A 25,491-nucleotide genomic window follows, 5' to 3' on the forward strand; every position below is an offset into this window, starting at 1 on the left:
ATAGACAATTAAGTTCCGGATATGACTGTGGTTTCGTTTTTAAGAGTAGTCAATACCGCGCCGCGCAACTTCCCTCTTGCATACTCTGCGTGCCTCCCGCCGCCCTGCATGGGGGGCTGCAGCTTCGGTGCAGGACACTCCGAGCCTGGGGGTCAGTCCCCTCTCCCCATAAACTTCAACGTGCTTGCTGTGAAGAGATCTTGGAAGAGCTTCTGGAGAATTACTAAAGGAGAGAATAGTAAGTTTGGGAAAAGGGACTCTTTTGGGTGCTTTTTTAAATTTTTTTTTTTTTTAACTGTAAGACTTTCTGCGTGCACGTGGATTGTTCTTGCTAAGACGACATCTCTTCTGAGGCTAATGAGCAAAAATGGCTCTTGAAAGGTCTGGTACTAAACAAGGAAGTAAAAGTAAGTTTTAAACTGGGCACAAAATGCCTATTCTCTTTTTTTCTTACTTGTTTTTTAATTCTGGTTTTCTGAAGGCAGAAATATTACTATTAACATTCCCACTTGGGTTTTGTTCCCTCTGTTGTGTGATCTATTTAGACAACTGTTCCTAGGAAATGTATTTGAGTTAATGCGGAGTAGGGCTTTTGTCTTTTCAAACAGGAAATAAAACAGTTGAAACGATTTGGTAACATCGGTAAATGCCTTGTGTATATTCTACAGCTAGTTTGTATGCCAGAGACCACTGGTAGCTGATTAGTGCTTGATATCGTGTATCAGGGATATCTGGGAGCCAGGCTGTGTGAAGACTTATGGAAGAAAAGTGAGCTCATCTGACCCAACTAGAGAATTAGTTGGTTTATCGGTAGTTGTGGCATTGCAACCTTGTGCAACAGTCTAGCTCTTGGCCTAAGAAAAATTCACTTGCTGGCTGCCTCAGCAGGTGGCACAGGAGAAATAAAACACCTCTTGACTTTCAAACAGACAAGCCTGTACATCTATGACGTTCTCAGAGAATGAAGGACCAAATTACGCCATTTCATTTGAATAGTCAATAATTAAACCTCAATTTTATTTAAAAATGTCATCATGAAATGTCTCTACAATCAGTATTCAAGCAGTTGTCTCCTACAATGATCTCTTCTCCAGGTACTGATAAATAACACGTGCAGGAGGATGGAGGCTGGAAAAAACAGCATGTCAGTCACAGCTCTGAATAGCAAATTTGAATGATGGGCTGCAGAAGCTGGTTGCAGCAAACATGAAAGCTTGTGTGTGAGAACCAAGTCTTCCATCCCTTCCTATTTCTCATTAAACAGCTAACCCCAAGAAGGTGTCCAAACCCAGTCATGTTCCATTTTATGTTGTTTCTGTGGTATGTTATTCTTTGAAAGGCTGCTGCCTAGGACCAAGCCTGACAGAAATGTAGCTTGCCACATAAAGGACTGCTCGCAGATGTTAATTATTCGTAATAAGCAATAAGTCTGTTAAATGCTAAGGAGCTGCAATTCTCAGGCTCTGAAATGGCTGTGGGAAATCAATGTCGGTAAGGGTGAGGGGAACCACATGGAGGAAAAAAACAATAACGGCTCTCCAGATAAATAATGGGCTTTGAGCGGAGCCTTGCTATTTAGGAACAAGATCTTGGGGATATAATAGATAGTTCCATTAAAGTGTCAGCTCAGCGCCCAGCGGTGATTAAAAAAGCAAACTTCTGCGTTAGAAGAGGAACGCAGAACAATGCAGCGAACGCTGCAGTGCACCTCCCTAAATCTCTGCAGGTCTGGTTCCCAGTGCTTCAAAAAGGATGTGATAGCGCTGGAGAGAGTTCAGAAAAGGGCGAGCAGGACGATCGAAGGTACTACGGAGTGGTTTCCCTCTGAAGGACGAGTAAGATGTAGGCTGTGCTTCCTCAGTTTCCAAAAGAGATGACTGTTGAGGGTGTAGGATGGTAATACAGTAGTAACATGGAGGAGTAACGCAGTGACGTGAAGAGTGTGAATCAGTTGCCCTGTGCGTAGCGGGGAGCTTCAGGGGGAGCTGGCAGGTGGTGGCAGGTCAGGGCGAGCAACGGGAGGTGGTGCTTCACGCAAGGTAAAGCCACGCTCTTCGGCTCCTCACTGCTGAATGGTGGGAGATAGCAACACGTATTCAAGGGTGAATGGGAAGTCCATGGGAAGTAAATGTGTTGACAGCTTCTAATTACCAGGGCCCCAGTTTTGATTTAGGAAGGCTGAGCTGCAGGCTGCTGAAGTGTTTTAGGGAAGTATCTGTATGTGCTTGCTCTGTTTATGTTTTTCTTCCCCTTAAGCTTCTGCTTTTGGGTGCTGTAAGGGACCGGATACTAGGCAACATAGTCTTACCCAGTATAGCAATTTTAACACTCTGACTGAGTAGGACACATAGGACTGAGGCCTTAGAGGATATTAACTTACGCTATTGCAAATTCTTAATTTCAGGCATTTTCTTACAGGCTTCCAAATTTTAAAGAGTGGCTTCTGATGTTTGGGTTTCTTGGCCAAACAGGAGACCAAGGATGCGGCAGGCAGTACGCATCACTTTGATGTGTAAATAGTCAAAGGAAGTAAGAGACACGCAAGTTGAGTATTGCAGCAAAGCTGAGTTAGTGTAAGTTGTGGTTTACAGAGACGATTACAGAAGACTTATGAGCAGTACTTCCCAAGGCATAACAGCTGTCAGAAACCTAATTTAAAAGTAAGTTGTCCTTAGGTTGCTCTGTATTAATTAACTTTTCTCTCTCAGTTAATTTCATCTGGGCAGTCTTATCTCAGATAGTTCAGTTGTTCCTCAGGCACTAAATGACTCAATTTCTCTTATCTTATTTTACCAAGCACCTTTTTAGTGACAGCATTCAGTTTTGCAGCCACCATAATGAACCTAATTCTCTTGTGACCCTTTCCCCTAGTGGCTTGCTGGGAATTTTGTACCTAATTTGTTTTGCCAGACTGATGTGCAAAAGCATCCAATTGCTATTTTCTACGAATATTCTTGGCTTGGCAAAGTCCGTGTTAAAATACATATTCGTAATGCACTTTGACTGGAGTCTTTTATAAATATGTGAGAGAGAGCCTGCAGAGTGGCACCATGGTGTTTGGCATACAAAGCTATCGAAGAGAGAAATGTCACTTTGGAGGTCTTCTATGGGCAGCGTGCAACAGCACTTGCAGCAACTCTCTTGCTCTACTGTGCTTATAGGGCTGGGTCATCATAGCACCTCACTTCAGGCACCTGCGGTAGCAGCTGAGACTCTCTTTTTGGTAACAGAATGGAGGAGGTAACTGAAAAATGCAAGCCAGAGCAAGACCCTTGTTTAAATGCTCTGGATTGCGCTTTGAAGGTGCCTGTCCATTCCGCTGATTACAGAGGGAGCCTTGAGGGACAGGGCTCCTAATACAGACATCTCAGGTAGACAGTAGGATTCCTCTCCTGTGTGAACCTCTAACATGGGGCATCTCGCTTGCTGTTAAAAAAGAAGAAAAAGTCAGCCTCCCCTCTCCTACAGTGGCCCTGCAGCACTGAACTTCAGAGAGAAGGGAGAGGGTTTCCATGCACAAGCAGGTAGCACTCCCAGTTAGAGAGCAGAGCAGCAGCCGTCCCGCCGGGTACCCTGCGTCCAGCACCAGCAGCTGGGATTTGATGATTCAGAGGAGTGTAAAAAGTCTTCCTGGCCATCATATTGTTGTCTTCTCTGCTCTGGCTTTCATAGATTTTAGGACTGTTGGGAAAGATGAGATCTCTTACTCATGCTAGTACCGAAGCTGCCGTGACACAAACCATAGGATTGTCCAGGACTCAGGGCCGCGATCCTTCTGTAGTTCCCTTCACCTCTGCAGACAACTATTTATTTGTACAGTTGCAGTATATAACTCTGATTTCTTGCACTTAAATCAACATACATTTGCTTTAATAAAGAGCCATCCTACTTCTTGCATCATAATACAGTTTGTAAAAGAGACTATTCAGATTCTACTATCTGTAATTTTTTATTGACTTTTAGTCTTTGCCAAGCTAAAGCATTCTCGTTCTCTTAGCCTTGTGGACTTGACTGAAAAACTTTTACGTGAACATTAAGATTACAAAAGCAAGCCCTTAAAACTGAACATTTCCTACTATGTAAGCTGCCTATGGAGCCTGGCTCTATCTGATGTGTTGTCTGTGTAGGCAGCACGGCACAGCCTGACATACCCATGGTTGAAAAATCAGACTCATCTCCGCTTGCACTGTGGTTTGAGTCATGGCTCCTAGAAGAGTGGGCGATACATTGCCAGCCTCTTATTCGTAGGTAGTTGCTGGTGATAGAGATGAACTTCAGCTGGGTGTTTGGTAGGGCAGCGCATACGGATGGCTGTGCAGCCTCTCCACCCAGCTCCAACAACCCCGTTCCTTTCTCTGACTTCTGCTGTCCTCCAACACGACTCCTCGCTGTTTTGGAAAACCTCGCCCATAGTTTTGTGTTTGTTGACAAGGTATTTTCACCTCTGTATTGTGTATGGTCATTCTGCTTTCATTTGAGGACATCTGGCTTGGGAAGGAAAGTCATTCTCCAATCTGTGTTTAAAATAAAAAAAACTTTGAGAAGCCATACAACTTAATCTAACATGAAGATGGGATTGTCTGTCCAGAAACATGTCATTGTTTCCCCACAGCTATACCAGCTGGTATGATAAGGGAAACTGCTTATATTTATAAGCTTGTCCCAGTAATTTAACTACGGTATTCTTGATTTAATACTACTTAAGTATTGGTCATTTTTATAGCAGATATCCATTGATGCCTGGGAACGGAAAGTTTTTTCATTTCAGTTGAAATAGGATTTTACTAATCTAATTCAGTTGAAACAGAAATAGATGGAATTAAGGCAAGTTTTACTACTTCAGGGTTTTTTCCCTACATTTTGATGATTAACAGAAAAAAGGAAGGTTCTTTTTAACTTCTTTTTCTGTACACACATTTAAATACATTTTCAGATTTTTTTTAAAAAGCAATCCACCAGTCATGAAATAGCAACTGAAAAAAACCCTTCAGTTTCTTTTCTTCTTAGCAGTAATTTTGATCTTTACATGCCTTTACTCATGTTTCTTTTCCCTCCATATTTTTTACCAGTTTACCAGGAGTGAGAAAAGACAATGGATCCAGACTTTTTAAATGTGTTTACACAACCTGCTGCACTTAATCAATTCCTAGCTGAGAATGTCATCGCTCAAGGTATGTACTTCATGAACCAGAACAGAAAAAGGTCCAAGGAATGACCTGAAGAACTAAGCAGAAAATGTGCAGTACAGACGAATCGTATATTTTTCAGCAGTGGTCCCATGGTATTGTCAGCAGTAAGTAAGCTCTGCATGTGTAATTTGGCTGCTGACTCTCTAGAGGCAGATCATGAAGAAGCAACACAAATTCTAGCTGATTCTTTAACTGAAATTTAAATTTCACACATGAGGATCTGACCAAGTTTGTTTTCCTCTTTCCAGAATTGTCTGTCTAAATCTTACTGATTTGAGTTACATTGAAACACAATTTCCAACAGTCTTAATAGTCTGATACACCATTTTCTCGCTCATAAGGGATCAGTTAAAATTAAAAATGACAGTGTTTCTACATATGGTAATTAGTGATACTGGGTAATATTAAACTGACAGCAGATTTTACAGCAAACTTGCATTAGTCATATCTGATAATTGTAATGGGTCTTGTTTGCTTCCTTTCATAGGTGAGAAGAAGAAACTCATAAAACCGACCTCAAGCAACAATCCCAAATTGGAGGAATTAAAACTGGTACCATTTCTTTTACTATATTGTTTAGCCCTCACCCCAAGTTGTTTTAACCTATTGTGTTAATGCTCAGCCCTGTAAATTACCCAGCTCTTTGGCCCCAGTCCCCCACTCTCTACGATGGGGATGAGCTCTGCTTTTGGCACTTGGGCTCCGCACAAGTAAACCAGAGCTTTTGCTTACGCACAGTGCCGGAGTGGCTGGGGTTGTACAGGACCAAGCTTCAAAGGCCTGCATCACCCAAGGGTGGTCACCGCTGGGTGTAAAGTGGAGCGTAGATTTAAAAACTGAGTTTCTTCTTTATGATACCTCTCCTAACTTGGGACGTATGGATGGGTCACATCAGAAGTACCCAGTTGCTACTTCATTTGTAATAGCTAAGAGAATCATCTGGAACAGCGGACCATGAATGAAAGCAAACCCACATCAGCATTTGTTGTGGCTAAAGACAGGTGTTTGGATACATGCAAGTTTGCTGTCCTGGTCCCATGATAACAGGTTTTAGGACTGCTGATTTGCAACAGTCTTCTGTCTTGCCTTCTACCTGCTGTCTGCCAGTCACCAGTGGCAACTGGCTCAGCTGCGGTGCAGCCTGCTGAGGATAGCTGAGGGAGAAGGGATGAAGGGTACACAAGTCACCACTGGAAGTCAGGAGAAAAGCTTTCAAGTTGTTGCATGGTACATTGTCTGCTTGAGGTAACTGTGAAGGATGAATCCTATTTCACGGGAAAGTACTTTTTTCCCAAGTAATTTTGAAAATCTCCCCTGTGCGTTCAATCACCGCCTTTCTCTAATGGCCCAGCCCAGGGGAAGGCTAGCATACTGAAATTTCCTGGAAGAAAAGTGACGTGTCTCTTTTGAGACCAGCACTTCTTGCGTTACAGAGATACTAAAATTGTTATAAATATTATGAAAACCAGCGTAGGCTGGCACGTATGTGCGTATTATATGGCATTCATAAATCCATGAATATGTGTGTTTCTATATCACGTTTTCTTAAAACTTCGTGCACATTTGATCAAAAAGATTTAATTTTTGTGTCAGGCTTTCATAATGTTTTTATACAAAAGAGAAAATCTGAAAAGTGGTGCTGCAAAATGCAATTATATTGTCTACAGAGACACTGAATTTGTTCTTTCCAGACTGCCAAAAATGAAGAGCTTTCCTCAGTTTATGAAGATTTCTGTGAGCTTCAGTGCTTAATCCATTTCCCGTCAGAGACTCCTGAAACAGTGTTCTTCACTGTCTAGTTTCTTTTCTTTGGATGATGAGGAGGTGGAAATTGGGTCCCAAGGGAGGCAATCCTCTGGGTGCCCATCAGTGCCACTGACTGCCTTCTTGATCAAAAGAGTTGATGGGTTCTCTAGAGAAGAGATTGGGGTGGAGAGGGGGACAGGGAGGTATCTTCAAGGGAAGAATAAGGGAAGCAAAGAAACTGGCTTGGGAGAAAGACTCTGTTCCACTGCGTTTTCATTTTGAGGTGGCTTTGGGAAACTAGGGGATGTGAAACGGCTCACTGTAGTTACTATAAATATCCAACTGCATGTAAAATAGAAGATGGTTACATTTGGAAGCCAGGAGCAAACGTCTTTAAGTATTCCTTTTCTCCTTTCCTCATTTATTCATTTTTAGACACAATGCTCTGCTCTGCAGCTGAGTGGGGCCCCCACAACTGGCCTGAAAGCAGAGTTGTGTGAGGTGCAGGCTGCGGAGGTGGCCGTTTAGAGCCGAGATAGCAAACGAGGGATCTCATAGACCTGTACTCAGCAGTACTTTATGCTTTTCTGACCTCCATCTGGTTGTACCGTTACGTTTGAGGTACCGCTCTATCCTTCGCACATCTAAAGCATCGCCAGGTCTTAACCTGCAAGCGTTAGCTGAGGAGCACAGCCTTCCGCTCTAGAAAATGATTGTTAATTCTTAGCTGAGGAAGTAAGTATGTTGCAAACACTTTGACAGCTTCTCAGTTCCGGCAAGTGCTGGAGCCAGGCATTTTTGTTTCTTGTGTGGTTTCAAGCATCTCAGAGGTTTTCTTTTTTTTTCAAACTGCTTTTCACATTTCTGTTAATGTTGGCTAACATACAGGGATCTGCTATGAATTTTCTCTGTTTACAGCGAGTGAGAAGGATATTATCCACACAGCAAACTCCAGACACTCACTTGTAGCAATAATAGCAATAGGAGCAATACCCATCCCTCTTTCGAGAGGTTCTCATTAACAGCCAGCTGGGGCTACTGCTACAGTTCTGCTTCAGCAGGTCATCTTTCCTTTTTATTAACATATGTGGATAAAACATATGCTTGGGGAAACGCTGCAGAGAGCGTACAGAGAGCTCTGCAGGAGCTCTGTGCTCAAGGAATGGGCTGCAGGGCCCAGAGGATGTAACTGGGAACGTGATTCCTTTCCAGTTGTAGCCAGCCCTTGGCTACCTGGTCAGCATTCCCTTGCAAAGGCAGGAAGGATTGGAAAGGGCGATGGAAGGACTGCCACGTAAGAAAGCAAAATAAACAAAACGCTTTTTCCCCCCCAAAAAATGGTATTTGGAGACAGATTAGTATAAAATTGCAGAAAGAAAATAAAACAAAACAGGAGAGGAAAGGAAGGCACGCTAGTAACATGGATGACTACAAGAAACAGCCAACAGAATGAGTGAAGCCTCTTTTCATACAAACTTTTGTCCGATGGTTGAATTCTCTGATGTCTAATAAAGGTAGGGCTTGGGAAGCGTACTCTGCAGCTTTTTCCCTGGTGGAAGGGGGAATAGGGTCTGTCTCTCCACCTCTATAACTATTTCTACAAAATTCATAGGAATATGGCTTGTGAGACGTCTGTCTCACTTGAAAATTTGCCCCAAGTTGGCCAATGAGCCCTGTATTATTAGGGAGAACTAACTGATGCTTAACTTCCCTTTAAAAAAACAACCAAAAAGCACAAAGGAAGTGGAGGTTGAAAGCAAACCAAGATGTGAGATAAGGGACTAAAGAGAAAGGTGAAACACAATATAGCACTGAGTGCTATACTGTCTAAACAACAAGAATATAATTGCCAGAATATAATTGCTTTGTTTTCCCCCACAGTTATTGATTGACTGGATTAATACAACTCTGAAAGAGGAACACATAGTGGTTAAAAGTCTGGAAGAAGATCTGTATGATGGGCTGGTACTTCATCATCTTTTGGGTAAGCTGCTGGTTTGAGTTTAGCTCACAAACATCTCACGCAGGAACTTCCAGATCAAAGAATAAACCTCACAAATCACAATAGCAGTGATCTGCTGGAGTCTCGCTTCTCACCAACAGAGAAAGCAGGGCACTGTGAACCATCTGTGATAATTGCAATTCTGAACAAATGCCTGATGATCCGCTATTGGTTTTATATAATTATTTTTCTTCTAAGAAAGTCTTTTTGGCTGCTAGTTAACATAATAAAAAGGTTAACTTTGAAGTGTGAAATTACAGTGGCTCTGAAGGGAGGGAGGACTTCATAAGCCAGGAGCACAAAGGTGACTTGTGATGCTACCAGAAGCATTGGATGGAATCAGGACTATAATTTGTATGTTTTCCTGCTTTTTAAAAAAAAAAAAGAAAAAGTTTTAGGTCTAAAGCACTGGGCTGGAACTGGAACTGATGAAAATCTGAGAGGCTCTCTACACTACAAGGTGCTTGTATAAAGATGTGACCTCTTGGAACAGCCTGTTGGTCCATTTCTATTTCTCCATCTCTGCCGTCCCTACTTCATTTTTCTTTCCCCTTTCACTCTCTTTGGGGGATGTCTTTCAAATCATAACTCCTTTTCACCAAGGCTGAGGACAGCAGCGTGAATAGAATTGGCTTATTTTCATAGTTTACTTGCCTGAGTAATGAGCTGGGATTTCTTCTATATATGTGGGTTGATATCATCTTTGTGCACTGTCTACAGGAAGGATTCACTGGTTGGATTCCTGTAGCTTCCAGTAGGAGAAGGAGGAACGTAGAGTGCTAGGGTTGGGGGATGATGCTGCAAGGAATGACTTGAGTCCTCTCCCTTTTGCAGAGCTTCACTGATTTTACTGAGGCTTTCAGAGGGTGCAGGAGTTTAACAAGGCATACAGCTGTGCGATGTGGGTCTGTGGAAGCTATTAAGTGGTATTGAACATTTAAAACAAGACACTGTGTGCTTTGCTGTCATTTTATGTTTCTGATTTGTTTTTATTTTTTTCCTATGGTGGTGTTAAAACACGTCCTTCTCCTTCATATGGACTCTCTGTCAAAGAAAAACTAGGATCTCTCAAGCTGGATGTTGACAAGATCGCATTAACAGAAAAAAAACAGCATCAGAAACTCTCTGTGATTCTGGAAGCTGTGGCTAAGTGTTTGCAACTGGAAGAAAGTCAGCTGAAATGGAGTGTTGAATGTAGGTGCAGAAGTGACATTGGAGAAAATTATCCATCACAGGGCTTCCTCTGCTCTAAGGCTGCTGTGAGGCAAAGGGGTGCCAGAACAGTAATTAAGCAACCTGTTTTCAATTACTAGTTGAATCAAAAGTGAGACAGGTATAGCTGACCCTGACTGAGTCATGCAAGCTGCATCCTCTAAGTGTGTGGCTTATGGACCACTTAACAGCCCTCAGCATCTGTGTGTATGTCTCACAAAAAGGACTTTTAAGGTGTGGTATTGCTGAATTGTAATATTATATAAACCCCAGTCTGATGTCCCACCTGTGTTTTGGCCCTCCATGACTTTGGGATCCTCTGCACAGGGAGAATTTATGATGTTAAAGTGAGATTTACTTGTTTTGCACACTAAACATTCTTTCTTTACACGAAATAGCTATCTTGACAAAGGACTTACTGAGCACACTGCATCTTCTGGTTGCAATTGCAAAGCACTTCCGACCCAACCTGCCCATGCCTCCAAATGTTCAAGTGGAAACAATCACCATTGAGGTATTGATAGCTTTAGTATTTCTTACAGTAGGTCCTAGAGACCTTTCACAAGATTTAGTTTGGTTAGAATTAATGAGAAATGTGTGTGCAGCTGTGAACGAGATGCTTGTATTTTCTGTGAACCGTGCCTTTTAATTTCTGAGTTTGCTGGACTAGACTCTCATTTTGGGCTCAGTTCAGATGCTGTATCTTTAAAGGGGTAGAAACACTATGCTGTTTTTTTCTCCTTGATCAAAAAAAGGAATGGTCCAAACTGAAAACAGCTGTTGATCTCTGTAAAGAAGAAAAAGAAGAAATTCTGCTGTTACTATCTCTCAGTGTTTTAAAATAAAAGCCTGCACTCGTGCACTGGTTTAATCCTGAGGATTTATTTCTTTAGGGGAGGGGAGTTTTTGCTCCCCCTCCATTGGGGTCACATTTTGGTATTTTTCTCTCCAGGCTGAGATCTACATGCTTTCTTCCTCTATTTTGTTTCTTAAAGTCAACTCTGGGACTTTAGGAGAACATCAAATACCCAACAATTTGGGATATGATTGCAAAAACTAGCACTGCTGCGTTACAGTTTTAACAGAGGGGCTGCAATTCAGTGGTGTTGGGAGCCCAGCACACAGTCTGTAGGGCATGACCTCGCGCTCTTCCCTCTTCGAAGCATCATAACTGGCACTGAAATGAAGCATGCCCTTGAGCTACCTACGTCACTTTAGGAGGTTTAAAAGTGTTCTGGAGGGACAGCTTCTTCTAGGGCTTGGTTCTGCAAAGGTAGCCGTTGTGGCCCCATGCCAGCCAAGCACTTCAGCAGAGAAGTGGTCCCTCTGGTATCTAATGGGAGTCCAAATTGCGCATTGCTGCCCACAGTCAGACCCTCCCGTCGCGTGGGTCTCATCAGTGACAACCCAGACTCGGAGTGAAGCAGCCCTCCAGCAAGAGAGAGGAGCGGCAATGGCGATAACGGGGTTGTGGTAGTGAGCTGATTCCCCGTGGGAGAAATTAATGCCCCTGATGGGGACGGCAGTCGTTAGGTCAAAAGTGAGGAAAGGCCGTGAAGGCACAGGCTCAGACAAGAGGCCGAGAGCAGAGAGGGGGAAATGTTGAGGAAGCCCAAAGGAGACCAGAGAAGGCCTGGCCTTTCTGCGACATGTGCCTGCAGGAAGGACCTGCCTTTGCCCGGTGGGGCTGGGTGTCCTCCTCTTCAGCAATGAGTTGACCCAAAGGAGTTGACTCAGTATGTAAACAGAGGGTGTTTTTCACTGCCTAAAACGGTAGAGCGGCAAACACCAAAGATTTCTCTGCGATGGGAGATGTTTGCCAGGTGCCCTGAATAAAGCAGCAGGCATGCCCATCCTCTCCTGTCTCTTCAGACCGCCAGTTGGGTTGAAGCACTGTTTTTTTGATGCTATGTGGAGTACTAAGATCTATACAGAGCAAAAAAGGTACAATGGCATAAGCAAAGGTCCCAAGTGACTTCAGAAATAGTAAGAATTGCCAACCTAAATCTAAGCAATCTTCCAAACCTAAGTCCTCTGCAGGGAGGGTTCATTGATGGGTGGCAGGCCATGCCGTGAGGTATAAGGCAGAGGTGACCACCTCCAGGGCTGTAAAACTGAAGAGTCCTTAATGCAGTGAGGTGCGCAAGGAAATCACTGCCTGCCTAAAGCAGCTTGATACAGTCATCAAGTCTCCAGGCGAACATGCCAGCCTCTGAACTTCACCAGCTGAGGGACCACGGGCTTCTCCTTTGGCTTCCTCTGATGGGGAAGCAGGTAATTTCTGGTTGAAGAGTGAAGAGAGCAGAAGGGAGCAGCAGCCTCTCAGAGTGCCTGCGCTAATTGTACTGGACTTCTTGAATAAATGCCCTCTGGTAGTCATTTAAGGCAGCAAACACTTCATTAATGCTTTCAGATTTTTTTTTCTTTTTGTGTAACAAAACCAAAAATATTTATTTTCTTTTTAACAGAACACCTCCAGAGGATTAAAGACAGCAAGTGCGGTGGAATATATCACAGAAAACAAGTAAGAGGGGATATATCTGGTTTTTACACTGTCAATCAGAAAGGAAATATTGTGGGTGTTTACCCCCTTAGAAAAAATAGCTAGGATCATGATGATGACAAAAAGCGTAAACCCAGGCATGCATATGCATGTGAACTGTTTCTCTGATTTCTTTCCTTCTTTTTTTTTTTTTTTCTTTCTTTTTTCCTCCTTCTCCAGATTGAGTATTATGGTATAATACCCTTCTGATTTATTCTTTATATAAACTTCTCTAAAATAATGTGTATGACTATTTCTGAGGCTTAGTGTTTGTCAGTGCCATGGAATATAATAACAAATATAATAATAAAAATCCAGTACTGTAAATTCACCTGTCCCAGATTAAACTGGAAATTTTGTAAAGCCATAGTGTTTTAAGTCCACTATTAATTTATTGCCCTTGTGTCATTAAATAAAGAGAAAGGAGGCAGTTCTTCAGTTTGAGCTTGCTGAATTTGTGAGGTGCTGTCACTATTAAAAGAGTTAAGTAGTAGGATACCATTTATCAACTGAGAAAATATGGACATCATCCGAAGCACTAGAAACAGATTTTCCTACTATTATCTTTTATACGCTAGAACATCTTCAGATTCTAGTATCATGAGCAGCTTATTGGAAGAGGATATTATGGATTGTGCTTATAAAGTAAATGTTCATCCGTCTGTGGGCCAGTTAAAATCTCATATACTTCCAAAAGCCTATACAGATATACAGTGTACTTTAAATGTCTGTTGGAAAGTTACTCTGACATGAAGTTAATGCCACTTGGTACTGTATTTCCTGCTTTACAAGACAGCTGATGGCCCAGATAAGCTTTGCTTATGAATAAGATTAGTTCTGCTGAATGCTTTTTCTAATTCTTTTTTTTTTATTGCACTTTCAGAGAGAATTTAGAAGCGCAGTCAAGTAAGTACTGGCATTGCCACGTTTGCTATTATGTGCTGTTATACACCACATTCTGATCCATTTTTACCTCATGATAAAGTCTCCAGAGTTAATGGAGACTCATGGATTTTCTCTAGTGTTTTTCTCCAAATGTCTTCTGTTAACGTGTGTTCATATCAATACAATATAGTTTGGAAATTGGGTAGTCACTTTACCCATGGACTACGGGCAACAAATGGGAGGTGAGACAAGAAATGACACGGTGGGTTGATAACCCAACAGAGAAGACCTGGCTAGGGGAGAAAGCATGTCCTGGATTTACGCATTGACCTCATTCACTGTTGGAACTATTTATGAGCATAATGGCTTGAGAACTGGGCTTCTTGTTGCTACCAGTTTCAATGTAGTTTCCTTTCTGCAGTTTGCAATCTACTGGTGCTCGATTATGGGCGGCGGCTCAGTAAAACTAATGTCCCCTGAGATTTTAGCGGAGGGGAGGGCTGTGAAACACTTGAGGTGAAAAATGTCCACGTGTGCAGAGCCTGCAGAAGGTCTGGGTACTGCTCGGGCTTCCATGTGAGTCGCTCTTCCTTGCGGCAAAGGAGCACGTTGCATCCCCAGTGCAACGTTTTAATTCTCTGCTGTGCCCTTTATGTTAGCGTTTTTATCTTTTGCAGAGGTGCAAACTACATCATTTAATACATATTTATCACTTATTCCACTGAGTAGCCTCTAGTGTGGGCTGAAATTGTGAAAAGAAACCCCTATAATTAGGTGTTTCTTCCAGTGGGCTGATTCTGCTGGAAAGAGAAATCTGCAATTCACTCTTCAAAATGCTGCCGCTTCCTATTTTTAATACAGCTTGCTTAACAAAGAGAGAAATCCCAAAGCGTGGCTCCAGAAGAGGGCTCTCTAGTTTGCGAGACTGTTGCAGGTTTCAGGCTGTTGCTCAGTGATTTGTTTGATGGATTCACCTATTCCCTGACGTTGCTCCTGCAGCAACCTGAGGAAACCCTTTCGCAGCAGAGGCTTCTCTGTCGCTGGCTTTTGGGAGGAATCTTCCGTAAGCAAAGCTGCCTTTGCTTTCCGGCACCGTAGAAACTGGTTCTCCATTTAGTTATGCTGCCAGAGTGCCCTTGATTTTTAAGGGCGTTTCAAATACTTTGTTCGTGCTTGAACCAGAGCAGTCTTGTGGCCGGGTTACTGTGAGGAGATGTGTCCTGCTCTCGCTAAACCCGGGCAGAAAATGGAGGTGAGGGTGGGCGTTCACAGGGACTTCGATGACTCTCATTTCCTTGGAAATCTTTAAACTCGTGCTAGTTCTCTGGCGCAGCGCTGCTGGCACCGGCTCGGTGCCTGCCTTTAAACTGGATGGCGGGACTGGTCATTTTTGAGGTCCGTGAATTTTCAGGGGAAGGGCAGTGTCTCCAAACCCAATATCTAGTTTGTGGTTTTTTGAAGGAAGAGGGCAGTTTTTCTGCAAATGTGGTGTAACTGACATTTCTTGGGACAGAGCAGTACAATGTTTAGCTCTTCTTCTCTGCTTACAATATTTTATCCTGGAGGTTCAGGGTTAAAAAACGTAACTGAAAAGAGATAAACTGTAGAGATGCGAAACTTAGCCATTGCTCAGACTGGTGGCAGCACAAATCTTGAGAACCTCTGCAGGCGAAAATTACAGAGCTGAATGAAGTAAATTGTTTCCTCTGATGTAGTCAGGCTGAAGGGAAGCCTGTCACTCTGTCCTCTGATAAATACAAAAGCAGGATTTTTCCCCGTCTCCCTACGACTCTTTTCCTCCTTGGTTTATAAGGTGTGAACACCTTTCTCCTTCTGGAGCCACTTTAAACCTCTGATCTGACAGTTATCCCAAATAATACCAATTAATGTTGTTTTGATACAGAAGATGATGCCTTTGATGAATTATTTAGCCGTGCTCCAGATAAACTGGATGCTGTAAAAAAGGTAATTTACTTTTTTAATAGACATCAAAATTCGTAAGGTAAAACATAATTCATGACTTCATTGAAAAGAGTTACCTTTTCTTCCACCCTCTCCTCCCCTTCTGTTTTCTTTAGGTATTTTTGCAATTTGTCAACCAGCACGTTGGAAAATTAGGATTAAATGTGAAAGACATCGAATCTCAGGTAGCCTGCTCTAAGCTGAATGTTAACCATGTTTTGTCAGCCATTTGAATGTTTCCTCTCACCATCAGGATTCCTCCTTTTTGCTGTAGTAATTTGAAACTTGGCAACACAACAATTATTTCTAGCTTCAGGTTAAGATATCAGGCTTCAGTCTCTGAAGTTTCTGAAGCTAGTAAGTAATGAAAAAACGTAGCTTTGTATTGAATGCTGCCCTTGTAATGCTACAGGGAGTAATTTTCGGAGTCTGCCCAACTCCTGTGAATGCTCTTTCTGTCGGGATGGAAGTAGAGGTGTTCTGACAATTAAACTGAAAGCCAAGTTGATTGCCGGTGCTTAGTGATTTTTAATGCTGGATTTGCTTTACGGTAGGAAGGCCCAATTTACGTTACATTTCAAAGTCGCATCTTCTAAACGTCGAGCTGCTTTAGAGTCCATGAAATTGCAAGAGAAGTGCTCGTTAGGCACCTTGGGATCACCTCACTGGGCACGGGAAAGAGCGGCACAACCGCACCCCCGCTGTCCTCCTCCGCTGCCGCTGCCTCCGGGAGGGCGGACGGCGGCTGCTGCAGAGCCGGGGAGCCGCAGCATCCTCCCCGCGCCTCCCCGGGGAGCGAGCGAGCGATGGGAAATGAGCTCGGGGACGTCCCTCGTGGCTTTTTCTTTCCCTGCTTCTGCAGACGCGCATGCAATAACTGCGGGAGAAATCAGCCCACAGCTCTTGCTTTGCTCCAGGCATTCAAAACCTCGGTGCAGTGGCGGTCCCTGCGATTTATGCTGTGCGGATGGAAAGCGGCGCTGTGCTCCGGTGCTCTTTTGGGTGTTCCCGGTGGGCAACTGTGAGAAACGAAGTTTTGCAAGTGTTTTGTCATAAATCTCAGGCGCTAGTCACAATTTTCTTTTATTTATAGTTACGTGTTTGTCGTTTGTGGTCATCTGAAGTCTCTTCACATCTGGAATAGTTTGTTTTAATAGCTGTCCTTTTGCAAGGTCGTATTTTTACTAATATGAACTTGGGAGCCTTATGTAACTAAATACGAAGTTCGCTGTAGAAGGGGTTGAGGGAGCTGAGTCATTAGGCTGTCTGCTTGCCAGAGTATCATTTAAATTCCTTTAGCGCTACAATGGCATTTATCGGAGTAATTTACTAAAAGCCAACGTAATAAATAATATTCAGATCATTCTTCATCCAGTTTGCAGATGGAGTTATCTTACTTCTGTTAATTGGACAACTGGAGGGTTACTTTCTGAATTTAAGGGATTTCTTCCTGACTCCAGCCAGCACCACGGAGATGGTAGGTTGTTATTTAATTACTTAGAGCTTGAGGCTTCAAACGTCTTGTATATTTAATGCTTCCGTATGTCAGTGAAGAGCTCTGCCTCTTGCTTTAACTGCTGCTGCTGCTGCGTGTGAAGCCATGTGCATGCTCAGTGTTCGCAGGATGGTGGTTTGGGACAGTACAAATGCACACACTTGGTGCTGTAAAAATACATTGGAACAGGTCGGTGTCTTCTTCAAAATTATTATGTCATGGGAGGCAAACTATTGTTACTTGCGTCTGTTAGGCAGATACATGCTTCTGAAGCCTTCCAGTGACATACAGAGGCTCTGTGTGGCGGGGAATTGTTATGCTATCTCCTGCAAGTCTGTCCTGCAGCCAACATTTTTAAGTGGATGACACCTCTTGCATAGCAGAACTGGATCCCTTACACATTTCCTTACGCTGTCCTAAAAATATACCTTAATCAAGGCATGACCAGAACATTTTGAAGGCCCCTTCTGTGCTTAGGAAGCTCTTGAGAATTTACATCTTTTCTTCCCCTGAGGCAGGGAGCTGTAACCTCCCCAGCCAGACTTGCTTGAGTCCTTTTTCAATCTCTACCAGGCAGATTTTGTCAGTGTTTTAAAAGAAAAAGGTTGCCTCAGCCAGAAGGTAGCGTGTGCTGGGCTGCTGGTGTAAATGCCTCTTCCACAGATCTAGGATGTTGAAATATTTTGAGATATTTGAGGTATTTTCAAATTGTCTGTGGTGTGGGTAGAGTTTTTTCATTTGGGACACTGAATAGCTCTAAAAATCTTGAAACCGTAGCTATTTTTCCTGGGTTATATTCAGCTAGATCTCCGAAGGTGAAATGTGTCAGATCCTTTTTGCTTGAGAACTGCCTGCGAAGGGAATCTCTCCTCTGGTGTGCTTTGCATTCCCCACACAGACAAGGATTTCATCTGATTCCTGACCTCACTGCAGTTAATCTCCCTGGGCAGTATTTATTTGTAATGAAAATCTCAGAGGTCCCATATTAATTGATAAATACTCCTGCGGAGCTTTTCATCAAAACATTTAAAAGCACAATTGTCGGAGACCTAGGTCCAAATTTTGTCAAAAATTCATTGCTATCAGTTGACGACTGTTAAAGTATTAGGAAAATTCAGATTTTTTTATCTAAGATGATTCTGAACTGGAAAATATATTTTGAAGGGTTGAATCAAACAAAATCAAAGCATTTCCTTGCCATTGTTTTTCTTCCCTTTCTCCTCCTCTGCTCAGTTTTCGAAATTGTTTGCTCCGGTCCATTGACTTGGAAATAAATTTTTAACATTTCCAGTAATTCAGAGGAAGTCAATGAATACTTTTTTTGTTTAAAACTTCATAGATAACCTTTTTCTTTTTGGATCAGCCCTATTCAACCCTCACAGATCTCTTTCAAGAAATGAGATACCCTTACATTCTAGGTACAAATCAAAGCTCAGACTTTCTAGTCCTTACCCTGCATGTGCTGGTCACTGGCCTCAGAGAAGAATATAACTGGTTCAGTACAATTCTCTACATCCTAGTAATTTCATTTTAGCAAAGTTACTTCCAAGTACTGGACTTACTGTTGAACAGTTTGCCGAAGTGGTATTTACCATTTGTTTCTCCTCTGATGTTCATTACAAGATGAAAAACAGGATGACAATATAACTAAAAATACTGAGCGACCATAGTTCAACTGTCATTTGTACATAAAATACGTCTTTCAATTCCCCTGTGCTTTCTAACTGCCTGTCATTTTAGACGTTAATTGGTACAGTAAAGTATGAAAATGTAACCTTTGCTGAGATTTAAAACATGTCATTTGTGTTATAAAAGTGGTGACAACTGCACGCACCGTTATGATCGATGCGGTGCATTGACTTTCATTCAGGCTGAAAGCTTGAGGTTTGAAGCTGGTATGTAGACCTCGTGAATCGCAAGGAAAGGAAATTGGGATGGAAGCAGTGATAGTGAGGAGGAAATAGAAACAAAATATAAGAGGCAGGGAGGGCAGAGCCTTTCTTAGAGGGACAGGAGGGGTGAGGAAAGTGGGAGCAGAAATTTGGGAGGTTACCTGCCTGCATGTGCAAGAAGACAACACTGCATGTGGGTAGGTTTGTTGCAGGTTTTTTGCGTGTTTATTATCAAAAAATGAGGCTTACAGGTAACTGTAAAGAAAGTCCAGCTCTGGCCGCTCATGTGCATAGAAAGGTGTGAATTCTGAGACAAAGATATAATCACAAAATAGGCTGAAATTAGGGGTGAACTTTGTGCAGTCAGGAGATGAACAAGAAGATGAAGGAGGGCCCTTGTGCTTATCAAAACTGTGTCAACTTGGTGCTTTTGCCAAAACAGGCCCAGAGATGAAATACCTCAAATGTCTTGACCTCTGTCCAGTTGTAAATCCTAGAGAATTGTCCAGCTCTTTTGAGTCTGGAAGCGCAGCTGGATGAAACAACTTATTTTTCTAAGTTGCCTTTCTTTGGTAATTATCAGTATTTCTGTCTGAAGATTTATTTTGAAATCTGCACGTTATCGTTCCTTGCAAATCTCATACGCATTACAGAGAAGGAAATGTGCCCCTTTTGCCTATGCTGCTTCATTAAGAAAACATTTGATTTATTCATTCTGATCAGAAAATTGTGTAGATCTGTATGAGCTTAAGCTCTCCGGGCTGCTGACTATCAGAGGAAGAAAACAAGCCCGAATCCAAACTGTCAGTCTCAGTTACTTGTAAATCAGAAAATCAGGTAAACCAAATCTATTGCTTCAATTCAGAGCACACAGTTTTTACTTGGCTTATGCGTGGGGGGCCCCTGTGCTTATTGTCAGCACGGCAGCGTTTATGATGTGCCTCCTGAAGGATAAATTGCTCAGTAGCCTAAGGAATGTATGAAGAGACAATCTGAAGTTCGTTCAGGTCTTGTTACTTCATTAGAGGAAGGGAGTTTGCTAATTACCAGCCAAGTAAACAACTCCCTTAAGCTGTAAGAAGCTAGTAATGGGATGTTATATTACTTTAAAAAATCATTCATGACTATTGCATATGCATGTGATGCTGCTTTTATGTGGGGAAGGGGGAGAAAAACAAGTGAGGAAAAATCAGAAAAAAAACCCCAGCCTTCATTCATAGACGTGTGCTTAATTTCTCATGAGTAGTATTAAGGATATCATCACTACTGTTATTCCATATAGACATCTTTATATGTTAAAGCACAGACTTCTAGCTCACAAATATAGCTGATTGGAAGATTTCCAATCTTCGTAATTCTGAGTGAAATATAGGGAACTTTTTCCTTATGTATTTTTCGTTTGTTCCAAATGTGGTAAGCGTATTGGCATTGTTAAAAAAAACAGAAATAAATTCCGTGCATCTATTAGATCCAGCCATTAATCTAGCCTGTTTTCTCTATGGAAACATCCGTTAACATAAGACTTTCACATGTAAGGTCTTTTTTTGAATAAATGGATCCTTCTGCCCACCTCATGGGATATGTTTTGTTGGAGGTGGATTTCACATCCGATGTTATGTGATAATTGGTAGAAATTCTGAAAAGCAGTCATCAAAACTAAGGAGATGAATATGAGTACATATTTATGAATCAGTATCTTACTTCAGTTACTAGAGAAATACTTTTTAAAACCTCCTGACCACTGCACCGTTGGGTGGAAAATATTTTTTGTTGTATTGATCTCTCTCTCTCTCACCAACAGCTTCACAACGTTAACCTTGCATTGGACTTGCTGACAGATGGAGGTCTTCTGAATTTTTCTGTGAACTCCGAAGGTGAGTCATGGCATGCAGACTTGTCTGGAATAGAATTGCTAATGTCCTGGCTTAGCAACAGTTAGGGTGATTGAAGAAAGTAGGTTCTGCAGTGTGACACTGACACATTGCATTATATGGCTGCCCCATAGCTCCTCATTCAGAATGAATAATAATAAAGCTGAGAATTGTTTTGAACAATCTTTACTTCTATACTAAAAATGTTGGATTGTTATAAGTTTAGTAACTTTACACTAAACTTAAACTGTTTAATAAGTCAGTATTTGTTAAAGATTTAAGCCACTGGCAGCTCCTGGGGAAATTACTGAGCTGAGGGAAAGCTGAGCTAGAGGCAAAGCTATTTTCCTATCTCATAAAAAGTTTTAGTGCGTTAAAAACAAGCCTGGTTCATGTGGGAGGGCACCTTGCAGAATATGTCCTGAAAATCAGAAACACTGACCGCTCTGTTCAAACCCAGAAGAGCTGGTGGGTCAGTCTCCTGAAAGTGAAATTCATAGGTTTTCAGTTGCTATTCTGCCTAGTTCAGAGCCGGGAGCTGAATCTTGATCTCCTACATCCAAGTGAATGCTTTCATTGCTGAGTCAATGTACATGCATGTTCCTCTCTCTTGTCCCACCACCAGAAAAAAAAGTTTCCTTTGGATGAGTCCAATTTTCCAATTAAAAAAATGCTCCGCAGAAAAATTTTTGACCAGCTCCTGGTGGGATGAGGGATGTGGCTACATTAATGGATGGTGCTTAGCCTGACCTCTTGCAGGGCATGTAACCTCACCCCATCATTCCTCCTTCAAGCTCAAGAGCTGCTTGTTGAATAAGAAAATCAAATCTTCATTAAAAATAGAAAGCATTATCTCTTCCCCTATTAGTTATTCATAAGCAAGTGGATGCATGTGTTTAGTATGTAACCCATGGCATCGTGGAGAGGGAAGGATGGAATTTAGGACTTCCTTTGGTTTTTCTCTTGTTCTCTTTTTCCACTAATGCTTTGGTGATGTTGGCAGTTTGCATGACGGGCATGCACAAATTGTGGGCTTTTTGCCATATTGCATAGAGCTAGGAGTTTGGAAAGCTATTTACGTTAGCTTTGAAAAGAGTAATCTGCGTGAGCTCAGGTCTCTATGCTGAGATCCACCTTTTGTATGAAAGGAGTTAAACCCAGGCTTTCTTTCCTTCCCTCTGGCTATTCTGCACTGCCTCAAATACAGAGTTGATCAGTATAAGAAATAGTGGTGCCAACATCTGCAGGTCCTTTAGCTTCACTGGGAAAATCCTCAGCTAGTGATTGAACTTAATATGATTTAGGGGTACTTATTACAGCTACACTATTTAGACTGTTCAAGGATTTAATTTACTAGTGTTTCATTGTTAGTCTTTCTCCCAGTGACTTACAGCACTGTAAGAAGTACAGTAAACCCTCTAAATCAGTTAGCGTCTTCCATTGCAATTATTAAATACAAGAGCAGTTTCTTCAGCCAAGAACATGGAAGCTGAAAACTAAATGAAAAAAAGAAAACAGCCAACAGCAACAAAACATGATGGAAACATTACAACCGAAAAATAGTGTGTCAGGTAATTCCCAACATGATTCCTGCCATAGAAGAATCATTAAAAAATAAAGCCGTAAAGTCCTATTAAATTATCTACTCTGTTCTCTGTAAATGAAGAATTATTTCTTACTATGCATTATTTATCTTGTCTTCCAGCAAGATAGTGCGGTGAAGGTCCCTTTTCCTTAAGTTCATTTAATAAATAAATAATTTGCTAGCCCTGTAGTTCCTGTGTTGCTTCATGTTACAATTAGATTGTCTAAGTTCACGTTATAATTGGGGAAAGGTGGAAGATTGTCTTTGGCAGTTGCAGTCTCTCTCTATTCCAGGGATTGCTAATACTTCCCATCTGGTTTTGTTGTTTCTTGTGTATCCACAGATATTGTGAACGGAGATATGAAGACTACAATGCGGATTCTGTATTGCTTGTATTCCAAATACAAGGCCAAAGAAACATGAAGAGCAAGGCCGAGAGCTTGGGCTTTTTTTTTTTCTTTCTTTCTTTTTTTTTTTGCCTAGCATGTCATTGTCTGATTTTTGGATTCGCAGCTCTGTTTGCCACTGTTTATGTGCATGCACTTGTGTTTGACGCTTGCTGTATTAACATTGTATATTGCAAGTATGTATTCATGCAAGGTTTCACATATACCGCCTGAATAACTGTAAGTATGTGTGTGTCCAGGGCCAGTGTACTGTTGTAATTCTGTGGCTGTAGCTCTTGCTCCAGCCCTGCCTCTTGTTCTTTCTGAGCCCCCCCTAATGCTGCAAAGAAGTGCAATGTGTGTTTATTCTGGACTGTGGATTCTTTGCTTCTGGAAATGAATTTGGAAGCCGTTCTTGCAACCTCCCACTTCCCTGCTTCTGATTCACTCTGAAAACCAGAGGGGTGAAAGACCCACCGTGGCATCTCTGGGAAGATTGCAGACACGCTTGAAGCTCAAGTTCCAAACCTTCTTTACAGAGGTGGCCAGCTGTTGTCACACAAGAGGATGTGGATTGGGCACCAAATGAATAGGCAGCTGAAATGAAATCTGCGCTTATCAAGTGTTTGATAAAAGTTTCACCATTTGCCTGCTCGAATATGGAAAAGGGACCCAGAATGACATGCTGGCGAGAGACTGTGCAGTAACAGAGGGGTCTCCTGCACAGCTGTGGAAAGTTGCCCGTATTTCCTTGCTAAGCTAATGCCAAACTGTGGCCAGCTCCAGCCTGTTGCAGCCCTAACTTAATGTTTGACTAGTGGGAATGTCGATTCCTCTGTCAAGCAGGTTATAGGAGTGACTAACACGACCGCGCTTTCTCTCCGCTAAGAGGTGGATAGATACTGGCTTCCTCTGCAGCCGGTAGAAGGAGAGGCCGTCATGGATGGGAGTCGTGAAACTCTCAGCTTCTGCCACTTCTGACAGCATACTCCTGCTGCGGGGACTCTCAAACCCCTCCGAGACTCGTAGCTGAATTTGTCCAGCGACCGTCCCCAAGCATCCCAGCAGCCCCCTCTGGATGCAGCGAGGCTAGCCGCAATTTATGTTAGCTGTCACTCTCGGTCTTTCTCGGGGGTCTTAAATCAGAATTCCTCAAAACCTCCGTCTACTCCCTTGACCTAAAATTATGTCATGTTTATGTTGCATAAAGCTGGAGGTCTAATTAAAAAAAGAAAAAAAAAAGATGTTTTGATATTATTTTGGCTTCCATCTAAACTGATTTAATTTCCTGTCATCAGCGACTCTGACATTTGATCTCTGATCTGATCCTCCATCTGTGTGTTAACGGGAAAACAAAGCTCGCCTAGTGCGAGTGCTGACATTTACAGATGAGAATTTGTTGTGTCTAGTTCTGGATCACAAGCCTAGGAAAGATCCTTAGATAGCAATGCTGATAAGGCTTCGAGTCCTGCCTTTGGAAATGGTAATACTGCACGGCTGCTGGAGGAAAGAGTTCTGCAAATCCTTTTTGTTGTGTTTTTACAGAGAATAATCCAATATGTGGTGCCAATGAGCTACAAGAAGATCAACTTGCTTCCCTAGCAAATTAGTTGTGTGCGCTGTTTTGAACGATTTAAGTCAAAAAATACTTGGTTTTTCCTGTGCAAGTCTCCATAGGTATCCTGCTTTATTCCTTAATGGGCTTCAAACAATCGACGGGGAGACCCGAGAAGTTTGTTCTTGCTTCACAGATCCCTGCCGCCATTGCTGAAACATGGCAAGCGGATTGTAGAATAAATCATTATTGAGGAGATAAAACCGGGATGTGGCTTGTGGAGAGCGGGGGCGAGGGGGCAGGAGGGCATTTGGTGGTGACACGGTGGCAACGTGGCCTTTTCCACCGAGGAAGCCAAGCTGAATCTCTTCGCTGGTGCTGGTGACCAGAAGTCATTTCCATTGCCTGACTTTAGGTATAACCTCGCGGCTATGAAAAAGTCAGTGGTGGGGGGATTAGCCGGTGCTGCCCTGGTCGGGTGGTTATTGCTGCTCAAGGAAACAGCTGGATTTTTCTCTGTGTGTTCTGAGTTTCGTGGTCCGCTCCTCCGGCGTACGTAAATCCGGTGCTTGTACTTCTGCAGACTCCTGGCAGGGGAGTTCTTGGTATTTAATAAATGAAAGGATCATATTCCCTTCCCAACACCAGCTTGCCTAAACCTGTTATGAACAAGTCATTCTTTTGAAAATATACAGGGGAAAAAATGACAGCTAATGTGCTTGAATCAAAAATATAGCGAGACCAAAAATGAATGTTTTAATCCATTTTTTATGCTGCAAGCCAATTTATAACACGCTTGATGTCTCTGAACACTTTGATAAAGAGCCTGTGTTTGATTCCTAAAACACACTACAGAATTTTACTAATCCATCATACAGGCACCCACTCCATAAATCGGTGTAGAATATGCAAGTGCACTATTTACTTTTGAGATGTAGTCACAGACGTGTCATAGTTTTAATAGTAAATATAAAGTGACAGAGCTAAAAAGAATATGCCGACAGTATGAAACTGGGGAAAAAAGAAATATATATTATTGTTCTCAGATGTTACTTTTGCCTTACATCAAGATAACCTGTTTCCCTTTCCTAAGTTAATGAAAAACAAGGCCACTTACTGTTTAAGCTGGCAAATTAACTATGATATTTTGAATAAACTAAGCTCTCTCT

General features: G+C 42.2%; 1 protein-coding gene across 2 annotated transcripts; it reads left to right on the forward strand.

Annotated features, from left to right (window-relative positions):
- Positions 1 to 78: 78 nt before the first annotated feature.
- PARVG (parvin gamma) lies at positions 79 to 25,491 on the forward strand. Of its 2 annotated transcripts, none has more exons than XM_075161856.1 (13): positions 79 to 238; positions 5,070 to 5,171; positions 5,677 to 5,741; positions 8,817 to 8,919; positions 9,991 to 10,131; positions 10,548 to 10,663; positions 12,618 to 12,673; positions 13,575 to 13,597; positions 15,483 to 15,541; positions 15,655 to 15,723; positions 16,914 to 17,015; positions 20,727 to 20,799; positions 22,725 to 25,491. In XM_075161856.1, the coding sequence occupies exons 2-13, from the start codon at positions 5,093 to 5,095 to the stop codon at positions 22,802 to 22,804; spliced, it is 966 nt and encodes a 321-aa protein (XP_075017957.1). In that variant the 5' UTR covers positions 79 to 238; positions 5,070 to 5,092; the 3' UTR covers positions 22,805 to 25,491. The 2 variants fall into 2 exon arrangements, with proteins under 2 accessions (XP_075017957.1, XP_075017950.1); XM_075161849.1 differs by having other exon boundaries at positions 15,480 to 15,541; positions 22,725 to 24,581.

This window comes from Calonectris borealis, chromosome 1 (assembly GCF_964195595.1).
Source record: "Calonectris borealis chromosome 1, bCalBor7.hap1.2, whole genome shotgun sequence".
Lineage (NCBI taxonomy): Eukaryota > Metazoa > Chordata > Aves > Procellariiformes > Procellariidae > Calonectris > Calonectris borealis.

Bases quoted from the DNA above. Each gene is read 5' to 3' on its own strand.
- PARVG (XM_075161849.1), top strand. From the start codon at position 5,093: ATGGATCCAGACTTTTTAAATGTGTTTACACAACCTGCTGCACTTAAT. The intron at 8,920-9,990 runs GTAAGCTGCTGG...TCTCTGTCAAAG, and splicing joins GGTACTTCATCATCTTTTGG to AAAAACTAGGATCTCTCAAG. The intron at 15,724-16,913 runs GTAGCCTGCTCT...TTCTTCATCCAG, and splicing joins TGAAAGACATCGAATCTCAG to TTTGCAGATGGAGTTATCTT.